General features: G+C 39.3%; 1 protein-coding gene and 2 non-coding genes across 3 annotated transcripts in view; 2 read left to right on the top strand and 1 right to left on the bottom strand.

Moving 5' to 3' along the window:
• Positions 1-500: 500 nt before the first annotated feature.
• Positions 501-572, top strand: TRNAQ-CUG. The gene has a single exon. It is a non-coding gene; the product is annotated as a tRNA-Gln (tRNA).
• Positions 573-1,203: 631 nt separating this feature from the next.
• On the top strand, positions 1,204-1,275 carry TRNAQ-UUG. The gene has a single exon. It is a non-coding gene; the product is annotated as a tRNA-Gln (tRNA).
• Positions 1,276-6,366: 5,091 nt separating this feature from the next.
• Positions 6,367-16,368, bottom strand: part of NARF (nuclear prelamin A recognition factor) — a 15,756-nt gene continuing 5,754 nt past the window's right edge. Inside the window, exons 5-10 of the mRNA XM_009700655.1 lie at positions 12,764-12,882; positions 11,749-11,878; positions 10,993-11,065; positions 8,270-8,407; positions 7,487-7,644; positions 6,367-6,910 (exon numbers count right to left, since the gene is read on the bottom strand). Of these exons, the coding sequence (XP_009698957.1) occupies positions 6,669-6,910; positions 7,487-7,644; positions 8,270-8,407; positions 10,993-11,065; positions 11,749-11,878; positions 12,764-12,882 (860 nt within the window). The 3' untranslated portion in view covers positions 6,367-6,668. The remainder of the gene's footprint in view (positions 6,911-7,486; positions 7,645-8,269; positions 8,408-10,992; positions 11,066-11,748; positions 11,879-12,763; positions 12,883-16,368) is intronic.

The following is a 16,368-nucleotide window of genomic DNA, read 5'->3' on the forward strand; positions in this document are numbered from 1 at the left end:
TGCATACATTTACAGTTTTTCCATGTCTTGCCCGTTTAAATGAAACATTCTGTTATATACACAGGTCAATAAATACCAAGAGAAGAAACAATCTGGCAAACTAAAACGGTAGCTGTGACAATGGTCCCTGCTTCTTCTCAAATATAGCAAGCAAATGCTAAGCCCAAAATACATGAAAGCAAAACGAGTATACAAATGTGAAGTAAAAGTCAGTGCACAGGGTATTAAAAATTTATAGTCAAGCTTTAAATCCCATGACCTGAGAAACGGCTTAGTGATCTTGTTTAATGCTCAGGTGCTTCTAAATGTGCACTATTTTCAGTGCTGTAAAATGTTGCAATAAATGAGCAGTGGAATTCTTACATGGAATGAGTATGTTCAGAATGCACGGAAGAGAAGCAAAGCAGATAGTATATTTAGGAGACTCTGGAGGGGATAGTGTTGTCTTTTTTCCTTTTCAGATTCCTTCAATAAGAGCGTTTCAGGGGCCCCCGGTAAGCGGTTCCATGGTGTAATGGTTAGCACTCTGGACTCTGAATCCAGCGATCCGAGTTCAAATCTCGGTGGAACCTGTACCTTTTGCCCGTGGGGAGATCTCTTCAGTGGCCGCGGTCACGGGAGGTGAGGTTGGGGAGCCGTGGTGTTTCCCATGGGCTTTTGGGACGCTACAAACCACTGACATGCTGTGCCACCTGCAAAACGTACTGAAAGGGGAAGCGAGACAAACCACAGAATTTTCCTGATTATTTTTTTTCCGTATTTATTTTTTATTGCAGCTTGGTTAGTACATTCTAACACGACTTAGCCGAAAAATTTCAGACATGCTGTAGTATACTGAAACGTGAATAATTCTTTTTCTTTCTACGCTTTGAACAACCTACGTGGAAACACAATTCTAAATTACGCGTTAGAAAAGGACGAGGCAGTCTGCTGAACTCCGGTGCGCGCACGAGGATTCACTGTACGTATCTGAAAGATGGTGCTTTCCTGCCGTTCGCGTTTGCTTTCTGGCGTGGCGTCTTTGCGATAATTATACCCCGAAACCAACGAATCTTGCCGAGAGGCAGAAGAAGTAGGAGTACTTCGGCTGCATGAAGTTCCCAGCTCAGGACGCGGAGGAAGCAGGGCCGCGGGCCGGCGTGGAGCCGGCTTTGCTGGGCCGCGGTTTATTCTCCGGCCGCGCGGAGGCGAGTGCCACCACGCGGTTCTATGGTGTAATGGTTAGCACTCTGGACTTTGAATCCAGCGATCCGAGTTCAAATCTCGGTAGAACCTGACACACGGCCCTTACCTTTTATTTTCACCCCCCCGGGGACCGCGGGCAGACCTCCCCACGGCCGGCTCCGGGCTACGTACGGGCCCACGGGAGACAGAAATAAAGGCAGGCGGCTTTGCACGGCCACCGCATACAATGAGCCCTCACAGCGCACCTGGGGAAAACCAAACGGCGATGGCACAGCAAGGTACAGACCAAAACGGGGGTAAGCCCCAGGGCCTGAATGCCAAAGGGTTTTCCTTGACTTCAACTGTATCAGGCTGTTCCTAATTTCCTTAAGTTGAATGAAGAGCTATATATTTGACAAAAAGATCAACTAAGACTTTAAAGACTTCTTTACTACTATTTAATTAGGTCTTTCATTATGTTTTATTGGGTTTTATGTATTTTAAGGGTTTTTATGAGGAAAAAATAATCACACTGAGGAAAATCTGGTTTTCAGAAGATAAATGTGCAGATTTTGGACATTATTTTTCAGATGCACCCAAGTATTCACTTGGAAGACAGAGACAGAAATGCAGCGATTTCAGAGCAGGTATAATCTCACAGATTGAATTTTGCACCATTTAAATGGATGTTACCTCTGCTTTGCTGACACAAATCCTCATTATTTATTTTTCGTTTCAAGAGTAGCTAAGGACATCTTAACATCTTGGCTCCCCTCCTCAAAACCTGTCCTCACTAGTCATTTGTTTACACAGCAACCAGAACATCTCGGGCCTGTGCCAAACTGAAGATCAGCTCCTCCTCCTTTTCCTCTGGCCAGGTAACCCCCCGTACAGTCCCTGAAAACAGTACAGACCGCCTCCAGGTCTCGTTAACTGTGGAAGTTAGGGTTTTAACTGTTCAAGGCAGCATACAGAAATGTTTGCGAAATTCATTAAAGGAATTTTTGCACAACCTCTTGATGAAAAAATATCTCCCTCTCCTATGTCAAGGCTAATTTTTATCCTTTCCCCAGCTGTGTTTGTAAGTACCAGGCTACACACAAACAAGTATCTTTACTGTTCCTTGTGCGCCAGGGTTTTAAATAACTGTATATAGTAAACTTCAGCGTAACTACTCAACTCCCATAGACTGGCTTCATCCAGCAACATCATTCTTCCCAGGTAAGAGAGCTATAAAGCCACTAGATTCAATATATTATTTTACAATTCTAGAGAGCAAATGACCATCTCCTGCTGCTATCCAGCAACTTTCTCCTTCCATTTATCACAGTTTGAAGCATAGCCATAATCCAGAATACTCATAAATAGCTGATATTGTATTGCTGTTACAGACCTACTAAGTATTCACGCTAAATTCACCAGACAAGCACATATGTTAAAACGAAGTGTACTTAAAGAGTTAAGCTTTTATATCATAGAATCATTTAGGCTGGAAAGGACCTTTAAGATCATTGAGTCCAACCATAAACCTACCATGGCCAAGCCCACCACTAAACCATGTCCCTAAGCACCACATCTACACACCTGTTAAATACCTCCAGGGATGGGGACTCCACCACTTCCCTGGGCAGCCTGTGCCAGTGCTTGACAACCCCTGTGGTGAAGAAATTCTTCCTAATATCCAATCTAAACCTCCCCTGGTGCAACCTGAGGCCATTTCCCCTTGTCCTATCACTTGTTACTTGGGAGAGGAGACTGACCCCCACCTGGCTACACCCTCCTTTCAGGTTGTTGTCTCCCTTCAGCCTCCTCTTCTCCAGACCAAACACCCCCAGCTCCCTCAGCCGCTCCCCATCAGACTTGTGCTCCAGACCCTTCCCCACCTTTGTTGCCCTTCTCTGGACACGCTCCAGCACCTCAAGGTCTCGTGGTGAGAGGCCCAGAACTGAACACGGGATTCGAGGTGCAGCCTCACCGGTGCTGAGTACAGGGGAAGAATGTGGAATGAGACAGATTCATATGGAATGAGAGATTCAGTACATAATTCAGTATCAAGATTTATTTAGGACAATTCATGGTCATGCTCCATTTGAATACAAAGCACCAAAATTTAGGTAACTGAACATTATCCAAATATAATCCAGTTGAGACTGCTGCACACAGATATATCCATTATTCTAAGTGATAGCATAGCCCATGTCCGTCCATGTTCATTAACTACAGTGGACAAACACAAGGTGCTGTGGCTGAGGCAAACTTACTGGAGAAGGCATAGCAAAAGTGCTTCAGAATGCGTATCCCTTGTTGTAGCAGTCTCTTCAGAATAAAGTACTATAACCCAAGGTATCAAGCACTTGATACGCACAAGTCAATAATACCCCAAGACAATTTCCAAATCAATTTAGCATTTCCAGTTACTTTCCCACAATCCCTCCAATTTAGTATTTTCTAAAAATCATCTAGAGACAAGATTGTCTCAGCCCAACATTCAACAGAGAAGTAAAGCACTATGGCTGTGACCACACTAGGAACTTTTCTCATTGCTGAAAAGGCAATAGCAATGAAAATTATTAGTTGCCAAAATCGTATCAGGAAACTAAATAATGCTGTAGTTTCACAAAGTGTGGCTAGAAACATGTATTGTCAACAATGACAGACTTCCCAACTGTAGATTTAAAAGCCGGAATCAAATCTTAGGCAAGCATTTCACTATATATGAAATTGCAACAAGGTTTTCTGATACATCTTAAAATTTCAGTGAAAGAAGAAAGAGGGGGAAAGACTTATTACAGTTAAGGGAAAAAAAACCCACAACTTTTTCTTTTAAACTGGCACTTCAAAGAAAAGGGCTTAAAAAACTTAAAATCAGTTTTACTCCAGAAAGTCTTATAAAACAAAAATGACAAAAAAAAGACAAGTATCTGTCACTAAGTCACTAGCTATAATACATACATTCCACCTAGCCACTAAAAGCTGCAGTTAGATGCCTTCCTCGTCTTTAAAAAGAATACTGTGGCAGACAAATCATCTACTAGATTTTTACACTGCTACTATCTCAATAGGTTAAAACACTTGAGTAAATGGAAGAAATAGTGGATTCAACTGAAATAGTTTATTTTTATGCACCGGGCCACCAATTTCCCTTGCAGTGGGAACACCGCAGAGGATACTGTAGACAGATTTGTTTCACCTACTGGCCCCATTCCTAGGGTCTCCCACCAGCACGGGAAGCGAGGCTCCTCAGTGCAACAGGCAAGCATCACAGCAAAAGAGAACACGTACACAGCAGTGCCACCTACGCAAGAGGAGTACTTTTCGAGGTGTACAAACAGTTCAAGGGTATCCTTTCAGAATAGCAAGGCAGCTCTTGTGTAGTTTAGTGAAGATTCCATCAGAAAAACAAACAACTTTTTCGTACCATTTCATCCAGTATACACACATTAAAAAAAAAGCATACTATACAAAGAACTGAAGCAATATAATTTAAACATGCCATCAAGCTATAAACCATATATACATAGAAACATATGCCTATACAAACAGAACAAGACCACTTTATTACAAGATAATTCTGTTGAAGTTTTTTTGAGGAAATCATGACAGAGAAAGAAAATCAGACCAAAGGAGTTGGATGTTGCTTCTAAAAGTAATCTCTTCAGAAATTTCATGCAACACCACCATCTTTCTTTAGCAGACATTTATTACAGTTTCAGTTACACATAAGCTTCCCACGATTTCTGGACTCCCTTCCTGTACAGAGGTAGATTTCCGTAGATGTTCTGATATTGCACCACACAAGTATAATGTTTTTATTACAAGAAGGAACACCTTACAAAGGCTGATTTATGGGCATAGTCTCATTGTGTGCACTCAGGTAGCACAGTAATCAAATTCACTTGCACGTGAAAGAAAATATCCCTCAAAGTGAAATGTTTTGTTATTTAGATGGAGGTCCAATTGAAAGCTGCAATTCTATTAAAAGAACTCTCTCTTGTTATCAGGGTAAGGTATTTAAGTCTCTCTCTCTCCTTTAGAGCCTCTTATTTAGCCAATGCAAGAACTTGTATTGACTTGATGCCTTTATCCCATCCACTGTGTTCAAGTTAAATGCAGATTTCAAATACACACAGGTTTTTGCAGTATTAGATGTTACTCCTTCAAGTGGTTGTGATATTAAGAAATTTATAAGAATATTCATTCAAACTGCCTGAAATTATTAAAAAAGCCTATTCACACTTTCAGACTGGAAAAGGAAAGCTAAAACTTTGCTAGCTTGCAACAGCCATTAATCGTGAACAAATTTGATAGTACTAGGAAAATGTGAAGTTTGGCAGTAGATTCTTTTTTTTTTTTTTTAATCCATCACATTCTTGAATAATCTTCTGACAACTCATGAAGTTGCAGAAAAGCTTGTATGCAAATACCACTTTGTCTGTTAAATGAAACCTCTACAGCATACTCCAAAAAAAAAAAAGTGCACCAAAATTCATGATGCCAATGTATAGTAACTTTGATGAGCTCGCAAGCATTGCTAAGAATTTTTGTCAGAGGCACTGCATGAAGTTATTTTTACAGAAGTCTGTCAACATGGAGATAAATGAAAGAACAATCTGGTATTGCGTGTACCGAAATATGAGAGAATAAGCAAAACTAGCAAAGTTGTTGTATGCATGTGCTCACATGACAGTGCTTATGCATGTTTCAGCCTCAAAGAAGCCAGACAAAGTAAGGAGCACCACTCTTCCTAAACCTTACAAGGACAGAAAAGTTCTCTTTTTGTACCAACCAACCTATCTGGGACTATTTTTAAATAAGGATTGTATTAGAACCATTTAGCATTAGTTTCCCAAGTTCAGTTTATATGAGGCATCCTGTTTCTTAAAAAATACGACGTCAGTAAGAAATGGTGGCTAGTTTGGAACAGAATAGTTTTTGTTAAAATATGGATAGAAGGCATACATAAATTCATTACGCTTCTCCATATGCACACTTGTCCCTGTCAAGGTTTTTTTGTTAACAAGGCAAGTAAATCCCAAGTTACTTCACAACAACTGCAAGAATATTGAAATTCACGATGACTGTTTTCCCATGATGAAAGGGACTGTGTACCTAGGAGTATGACTCAAATAATCTTGCCTTCTTGGGGGAGCTCGTGTTGTGAAGGGAACCCTTCACTTAAGGGAGTAACTTCATCAGGAATTACACTCCCTGCCCCTGGCAGAAAGTGCTTAGGTACCTTGCAAGATCACATTTTTTAATAAAGAAATCCATTACACACAGGATATTACACACAGTAAAAGTTAAATGACAATGGCAGGAACCAGGGCTTTCGGAGACTTCTCTTTCTGTTTTTAAAAAGCAACAGTTCTTCACAAATAATAATCCACAATTAGGAAGCATCTCATTCATACACTCGGCTAGTGCATAGCATCTGCGATTGCATAGAATGTTTCCAGTGCTGAATCTGTAACTAGCATAAACAAATCTTTTGCAAGTTTGATTTATTACCATTTGATATCCAAATTGCCTGCTGTTTGATTTACTGCACTGTATTTGGTGTGCAAAGTTTCCTGGACCTTCTTAGAGTCCATGCCTTCCAGCCAGTCCTGGTACATCTTTTGTACGTGCATGTTGGCTTCTGGAAGTCTAACAGGTATTGCAGCATACACTTCTTCCATCTGGTTAAGCAGTGCTTTATCTGGTTTTCCATCTTCAGTTTGTGCCTGACCTTTTCCATTTAGGCACCCTTGGGGGGGGAAAAAAAGAGAAAACTGCAAAGGTGATGGAGATTTGAAATGAAGAGAAAGTTTACGTTAACTTGAAATTCTTTCTTCATACTTGTCTAATGAAAAAAAAGTTGTCTCTCTACATAAACTACCCCCCCTCCGTTAGAATTTGCATTTACCTAAAGTGACTCCAATATCAACATCATCTTAATGTAAATGAGGTTTCCATATCAACAATCTTTCTCTGTCTTCTCCATGGTTTTATGATCCTAATTATGTTCCTAGTCTTTTCTTGCCCTTGACAACCACCATTTCAGAATATTTCCTCTGAGGTTTGAAATAATCGTAAGAGCCATGCTGTCACTTATTTATAGGTCAGAAGAGAGCAAATAACATTATGGTTAATTTTAGAAAACCCAATCAATTTCTGAGCCAACCCTGTAATTGGTGTTCTGGACCATTCATTAAATAGTAAGCATTTAAGATTATTAAGAGAATTAAGAGGGAATGAAATTAAGTGCCTGCCTGTAACACAACTTTCTTTTGAGATTCAAGATACGTGTGTGGAACAACTGCAGATCCACAATTACTCTTACCTCCTGGGCAGGCAAGAACTTCTACAAAATGGTATAAAAACTTTCCTTTTTTCAACTTCAGAACCATGTTTTGGATATTTCTAAAGCCATAAGCTGCTGCAAAACGCAGGACTGTCTCACCATCCTTTTCAAGGGTAACTTCTTGAAAGTCCTTGTTCCTATAAAGATACATAGAGAACATTTTGAATCCCTGCATTACCAAAGGGATGACCCAAATGTGGCAGTTTGTATTCAGATGCTCTAATGAGAACAGAACAAGTATAACAGTGAGATTACAGTGAATTCTTCCAGTTTCTAAACTGAGTTAAGCAGAAGATGGGGTTGAGTTTTCAGAATAGAATTATACTTAATTTTTAAGGGCGGGTAAGTTATTAATAAAATTAAAGCTAGCAGGAGTTACTTTACAGCAACAAATGTACAGGTTTAGAACATGTAACTGCCTGTCAGCAAAAGGGCCAGGTGAGCAATAACTACATTAGGCTTCACTGTAGCACCACCTAAACCAGAGGAGGCTTAGACTGGACATTAGAAAGCATTTATTTACCAAGAGGGTGGTCAAATCCTGGAACATGCTTCCTAGAGAGGTGGTTAATGCCCCAAACCTGTCAGTGTTTAAGAGGCATTTGGACAATGCCCTTAACAACATGCTTTCACTTTTGCTCAGCCCTGAAGTGGTCAGGCAGTTAGACTAGACAATGGCTGTAGGTCCCTTCCGACTGAAAATAGTCTATTCTGTTCTAACTAGCCCATCCTACCTAACAAGGATACAAAACTCTAACTTACTTTAATGCTTTGTAGGTGATTTCCTTGACATCCATGCCAAAAAGCTCCTTTGCAGCATGTTTAAAAATGTGCTCCAGGTAACCATCAGATCTCTTCCCATCATGCCTTACTACATCTCCCTCCTTTATTTCATCAAACCTTAGAAAGCAACAAAAAGAAAGATCAACTCCAAAATTTCATTCCTTCACTTCAATAAAGCAGTATGTTTCTCCCCTCCTCTGTCTCCCCCACCAAAAAGAGTTTTATAGCAGTGATTAAGAACATATTATTAACATTTTTATTTATTACAGCTTAAAAAAAATTGCAACTATTCAGGACAGCAGTAAGATGATAGAAAAAAGTAAAATAAAAAATATAAAAGGATGCAGCGTTTTCCCATGTTCAGAAACCTCGAGCAACAGTAATTTGTAAGAATGCACATTCAGCACAGACTAAAGACTTGGGTAACAGCCATTCACTGCTCAGGAAACATTTTGGGGAAAAAAAAAAAAAATCAATCATTTTTAGGCTGTGAGAATATAAAAAGTACTTCAGAAGTTACAAGCCTTTGCTCACAAAGAACTCCCCTGCTCCAGGAGCTGTTTGTGACAGTCTATAACACTGTGCCACTAAAATAACACCAAATCAGTACAGTTGCAACCAGGCTAGAACACTGTACCTTTACGGTAAGTGCCACACTATAGTTCAGGAAAGAAAATTAGTGAGATCCTATCCAACAGGCAGAGCATTCACCTGGAGGTTCACTGATGAGCACAAGTGGCTGCAGCATAAACTGTACTGGGGTGCGTGCTGGTGATCGCCAAAGCCTGCAGCTCTACAGGCTTATGGTCCTGTCTGGCAAAGGAGAAATCACTAGGGGTGTGTGCTAATGCTACTTTCAGGACGAGATATTAGTCTTCAGGTTAGCAAATGGACAGACTACATCCTTTGCTCTTACATGTAAAAGCCTCTCTAGATACAGTCTAGTTACCTTCTTCCCAGAACAGCCAGACATGACCTTTCCTGGCCTATACTGCTCGCTCTTGCCTGAGCAGCCATCTAAGCACAGCGTTCAACCACAAAACCAAAGTGAAAATTACCACAGCAAACACCTTGCTAGCAAAAAAAAGCTGAAGTTTTAATGACAGAGAAATATTTTAATCACTAAAGAGCTGAAGTTTACAAATTTAGTATGTCTGTCTGCTCTATGCCATGGCATGGCATGTACTTAAGAACTACTGCAACTTTTTTTTTTTAATAACCCTGGCTGATTTTGTTTCATGATCTCTCTCCTAATTTTAGCCAATTGCTATTTGTTAGCATTCTCTAGCTACAAAGTGAGTTGAGAACGCAAACATGAGTTAACTTTGTTCATATTACTTTTTTAACACAAAGCACTACCACAAATTGCTGCTGTGCTGGGACTTGTTTTAGGAGGAGGAGTTTCAAGTGACACTGATTTCTGTGCAAAATCTACTTTTAAGACCCCAGAAGAGCAAAAATTTATGCCATCAAGTCTCACAGCTTCAACATAAACTGATCCAACAAAACAGGAATATTCTGAGTAAGTGCTGGTTCTATTATTGGACAGGGTGATTTAGAAATAAATGATTATCTATGTAATTATGTCTGCAAGAACTTTATTTATATAATTCTCATTCTATATAGCAATCTCTGGTAGAAGTAATCATAGGAGATACACTACAAACACAGCTCTGAAAATGTTACCACTGTACCACTTAAATTTCTCCAGGCTAAACAAGGTCCAAGCAGGATACTAACTGAAAGTGAAAAGCATTTTAAATTAATTCCAGAGCTTTCTGTTTTGTGCAAGAAAGCATGTTTATTGCTCCACTATGACCACTTTGGAAAGATACCAAGTAACATCTGTCACACTTGAACAAAGATCAGTGAGCAGTGAGGCCAGCCTTTGTAACTAAGCCCGAGAATTAAAGCAGCCCCATGCTGCTTTCTGAGCCAGTCATACAGTAAACAAAATCTCTTCAATGCTTTGTGCAATTTTCATCTAAAGCATGTTTCAATTTTATCTAATTTTGAAAAACTAACTGCTGTCTTCAGTTTAAAAAAAAATTAATTACCATTTCCTGAAAGGGTGCTGCTGCTATCAATTCTACATGAATGTATTAGGGGAAGTGGAAATTTACTGTCAAGATACTGCTCTGGATGAGAGGAAAGCAGAGAACAGATGGTCAAGCCCATGACTGCATCGCAGCATCTTTGTGTGAGGCCAGACAGTTGGAGAGGGGCAGATGAGACTTTTCAGCTTTACAGAAGCTCAAGCATAGGTGAGCTCGGAACAGGGTCAACACCCTCAGACAGTCACACTTACTAGCAAGTCGTGACGTTGATATAGTCAAATCTAATACTACTACATTAAAAAATAAATAAGGAGCTACACAAATCTTCAAAAATCATAAAGGAGTCACTAGATAGGGGTCATTACCTCAAATTACCTGCTTTGTATTTAGATAGTATATACAGGTTTGTATTATCTGTTTAGTATGACTTTTATATATAGCAATGAACATCTAAGAGAATACTTGGGGGTTTTTTGGCCACTGTATAAAGTATGAGGCTTCAGTATACCCAGGCTTTGATGAAGGCTTTTTTTCTTTAAAAAGAAAAAACATTCTTTTGAGAAGTTTTACATTTATGTTGAATATCTCAAAGGTGTTGTCATTTGTCATCAAAATAAGGAAGCAATCCACAACAAAACTACTTACAAACTATCTACAGCTACTTCAGTCACATCTTTCATAGACACATTTTTCTGTTCCATTATTTGGACAATTTCACCTGTAGGAAAACATATGACATTTTACTTTCAACACAAAGCAAAATGCACATGCTGTGCCTCTGTTTAAGAGATCAATATCCCAAGACCTATATGTGCTTACAGTCTTGTTCTCCAATTCTTACTAGAGTCAGTTCCCTGACACTTCCAGCCCTGAAGAAAGGGGCCTTCAGCTTGCTCCAAACTTTGCATAACGCTATCCCTAGCCTTTCTGCCCGGTAAAGCTTGGAAGACATTTCTACACTGCAGGGGAAAAAGGAGGATACGTAGTTTGGATGTTAAGCCTAAAGACAAGAGCCACACCAAAAAGCCACTGGTGTCATGCATTTGGAATGTTATGAATAATCCCGGTGGAGATTAAATAATGACCATAGAGAAGGAAGACAATTATTTTAAATATGGATTCACATAACTTTCACCTTCTCAAGAGGCTGACAAAAAGAAGTACCTGAATCTTGTTTTCAGATGAATACCTACTTAGAAGGAAAATATTTTTCGCTTTGCCTTCCCTATACAATACCTATACTACCAGCAGCACAACAACATGTACTTATCTTTAAAGCAGAAAAGAGCCAACCTTACAACTAAAGCAGACTTGAAAAAATCAAAGTCTGGCATAAAGACTATTCTAACAATGGCGATTCACTTATATCTTTATAAACTGTAAGTTTAAAGAAGATTTAACCTGATGTCAGAACACAATCAACTTCTTGTGAATTATACAAGGCAGTGTAGAAATCTTCCCGCAAGGCTTCCAATTTTTTGTCATAACAAGGCGCCACAATTACATGGTAAATTTTATCAGGAGATAAGTTCTGTGGAACATAGAAGAGAGCACATGTGAACTCCACGAAGAGCAAAAGACAGCTTGAAGGATGGCAAGGACAAAAATGGCATCATAAACTCCGTGCAGGTAATACTAGTACTCAATCCCTAGCAATTAAATTTCAAGACTGCCACAGACAGATGAAGTGATTTGCCATGAGTCACAAAGCATCAGCAAGAAACATCCAAAGTCAGTCTTCTGGCTGAAACTTTCACTTATTCCTTCAGACTACATTTTCTGCAGCTTTTGATTGCCTTAGAAAGTAAATCCAACTCAGAACTTCAGAATTCTATTTTGTAGCTGTCACTCATTCACCTTCATCCACAGGAAGTCCATCAGTATTTATCTATGTGGAGATAGCAATACTTTCATATATAATGTGGATGCAGTTAAATTTAAGTATGATAGCTAAAAAGAACACCAACTTTTTCAACATACAAAACTGAGACGATAAGAAGGTTAGTTTCTAGGATACAATGCTTTTATTGATCCCAGATAACAGGGCAATTTCTATATTACTCTCCTCCACTCCTGTTTTGGCTGTGCTATAGAACTACACAGGCAGCATTTAACAAGAATCTCTTTAGCTACCCTGGATTTAATTTTATCCATAAATACCTAAATCCATGTTGCACTGGGAGCGCAAGGATTGCTGCTAGCTCACGCTGCACCATATGAGGTTCTTTGTGCATTCTTCTTATCATAAGCACTTATATAGAAGCAAAGCACCATTTATCCTTCAAGTAAAGGACAAACAATTCAGGAAGATGCTTTATAACTTTATAATACACCAAGATCTATATTTCAATATTAAAACCTACTAACCCATCTTTTTAGAAGAGTATAATTGTAAAAATAAATCAGAATTCCTTACCTGCTGCCTGGCAAAGTAGCCCTTCACCAGGGAGCCCATGATCTGCTGTGGAGACTTTGCAGTGCAAATGTGAGAGGTCACAAGATTGGTAAGTACCCTCTCAGCATACCGGATCCAACCTAGAATGACAGAAAAATCACAGTTAGATAGCGAAGCGGCACATAAGCATGGCAAAGTGGCAGCAGTTATAGAATAGCTCTTAAAAATGAAGACACCTTCACAGTAGGTAGGACATTTCTGTGTAGGCTGGAAGCCCCACCTTGGGAACTGTAAGAAACCTCAAGGCTCTGTTAATAATGCTTTACAACTGGCTATCAATAATTCACTGTGTCGACCTAGAAGCCACTGTGAAATTCATGACCTATTACACCTTCTCTAATGCATAGATTTAACAAAGCAGAAAGAACAGGACCCCAGCTAACAAAGAATAAGTTGACTTTCTAGACCTCAGCCCTTGGATCACCAGATACTACAACAAATGTACTCTGTTCAGCTGCTTAACTGTAACCTTCTGTTTCCTGAGATTTAATAACCATGCACCCAGCTTGCCCCCTCTAAAACAGAAGAGTCACATGAAAGCATTATCACAAGATGCATGTGGATTAAGCCGGGAAAAAACGGTTTCTGTTTTACTATTGTTAGAGTAGTCACACCTTCTTTAGAAACCCACATACACTCAACCACACACAGGGTAATCAACTGAAATCTCTCTCTATTCAACATTCTGTCTTAGTTACTCAAAAGTCCCCCTCCTTTTCACCAGACTCCTTCAGCATTTCAGCTATGACAAGCTACTTACATTCACACCACCCTCAATATCCAGAGCAGTTCCTTTATTCCCCACCTTCCAGAACAGGAACCGACAAATTAGCAGATTTATAGATTTAGGGTGTGCAAATCTTTCTTAGACACTGTAACTCTTACTGAAAAGAACAGCCCAGAATTATTCACAGCAAGGATTCAGAACTTCTTGCTTCACCTACATGAACCGAGAAGCAGATACCTAAACTGTGCAGAAAGTGTTAGGCCCAGCCTTCTACAGAAGTGTGTTGCTTTTTGGTGCTAAGGAATAGGGAAAAATATCACACTTCGGTCTTTTATCTTCAAACGGATTAGTTTACATAAGAGAAAAATTGCTGTGAAGTACATGCTGCCCAGGAAAGGTAAAACCTGTAGGTTAATTCTTAAGCTTGAAATTAGCATGTATGTATAAACACCTGGTAATGTTTAAGTCAGAACACTGCCACAAAAGCCAACAACAGCACAAAACTGGAACCCAAGTGGTGTTCAGATGGTTTGACTCTCTATGGCAGAGAAGTTGTCTTCCCAGCGTAATAAAATTTTACTGATGAAAATGAGAAAGTAGAAGTATTAAGGAAACAGGAGGATCCTCCAGCTGTTTGAATATTCCTAATTCTTGTTAAAGTACAGACTTCAAGATTAACAGACACTAGTCTCCATGGAAGATCTCACAGACATATATCATCTTCAACAAGCATCCATTTCTCTTCTAGACGAAGCTAAGCCCTACAGATTTATATGTCAGGACTGTGCTGAATTCCTACTCTGAATAGGAAGTTTGCTTAATGTCCAACTTCACCTGGGACTGTAAGTCCAAGATATTACCTGCAACAAAGGACTTAATTTCTTGGTGCTTGGTACAAAGGCTGTATTAGAATATTCTGCATAATACGTATATCCTATTTCTTAAATGGCTTTAGTCTCAAGTGCTGTCAAAACAGAACAGAAACTGCTTCAAAAAAAATAAGGAGAATTTTAAAAAACATTCTGCATTGTACTTTAGTAGCATTTCTGGAAGGTCCTTCCCTTATACCGTAACTATGATTACCATTAATCACCACAGCACTCCTGCTATGAGACTAGTTTTTAGAATTGGAATGCTTTAGATATTGTAGTCATGAACAATAAGGAAATTTCACTAAATCCCAAGAGACTTCTGGCAGATATTGCCCAAAGCAATTTCTTAAATTGTTTCTTTCCTTGCAGTAGATGGAACAAGTGTCTAGTAGTTCCAGCGTCACAATGACCATTAGTCACTGTTTAATTATACAAGCAGCCTTGGTGAATGAGCACCACGAGGCATTTATCTGCACTTCACACACACACTAGCTGTTTCTGCCTACTCATCAACAGGGCTGAATTCCAGAGCCACAGTTACAGGAAGCCTAAGATACCCAGTTCTCCTATCAATATACATCTGTGCCCATACAGAGCTATACCCTTCATAAATTCATTCAGATTCTGGGCTTGTGTTAGCATCAAAGAACAAGAAACCCCTACAAATCACTGTATGAATTCTTGCAGAGGTACTTCAGAACGCATTATTTTTAGTGGTTTATCGTGAGTAGATCACAAAGGTGCATGCTGTAAATATGTATGTATCAGTATACAATGCAGAAAAACCTTCACTACTGTAAAACCCCATTCCTGTAAAAGGAAATTAGTTTAGTTGACTAGGACAAAAGCATTCGAATCCTCAATAATTATGCGCTTCCTACTTCTGCTGTAAGCCTACCCTACTGACCTGCTCTAGGAGTTCAGAGGTTGCATTAAAAATGCTGGCTGGTTCCCAGAGCAAGTGCTTCATGTTGCTTACCAGTTTGGTAAATTAAGGAAGAGAACTGATTACTTCTGTGATATTATATATACAATCAGTAGTTACACTTGTATTTTCAACAGGAAACAAAACCAAAAAAAGTTAGCTCACTTTCTTTTAAGACAGCAGCAGGAGAAGGTAAGAACAATTAAGACTGAGACAATAAAATGCCCTTTTATCAGGTTCTGGGACTATATGGGCCATGCTCTTTTGCTCATGGTAGATTTTACACCACAGACCATTCCTGCAGAGGGTGATATTTCTGTGGAAAGTTACACCCAAAGATAAGTAAGAGTAAAGCAGTTAGACTTGAGTTTGTATTGACCTTACATCTACAGAGGTATATAAAAAACATTTTGTGATAAACACACCCAGTAAACAACATTTCTGGGACAAATTTATGTAATCCGGGGGTAGAGAGAGGAAGGTGAATGAGGAACAGAAAATGCTGCCAGACAATTAAAGTCAGGAGACACAGTGAACAACCTCACTTTAAAAATGACTGATAATTTTTTTTTCTGTAATTGCTGTCAATGGGAATGAAATACCACATGCTTTCAGAATGAGCTTACAGTGATATTTCAGTTCAGTTTTCCAGAAACGGAAAGTACGCATGCTTCTGCTAACATCTATACCACAGCAGACAGCTAACACTGAAACAGCAGATAACTAGCACTGAAACAATCTTTTGTAGAACAGACAAGGACACGAAAAGTGCTCCATTAACTATTTTAAAATATTTCCACTGAAAGCAGCAGATAATCTGAGCTCTGTTTTTAGATGAAGGAAATTAAAATTATCTCAGAAGAAGTTCTAAAAGAAATCCTCAGGTTTTGAGTTTTAAATAAACCACATACAAGACAAAGCTAAGTAATAGGGGGTTGTTTCAACTTCACAGGTTTCACATGAAAAAAAGTAACATATAGTATGTCTGCTCCTGAAGATAGGAGGTAACACTAAGATAACAGTAATGGGGGGGGGGGGGGGG

Source organism: Cariama cristata, unplaced genomic scaffold (genome assembly GCF_000690535.1).
Source record: "Cariama cristata isolate BGI_N322 unplaced genomic scaffold, ASM69053v1 scaffold3065, whole genome shotgun sequence".
Lineage (NCBI taxonomy): Eukaryota > Metazoa > Chordata > Aves > Cariamiformes > Cariamidae > Cariama > Cariama cristata.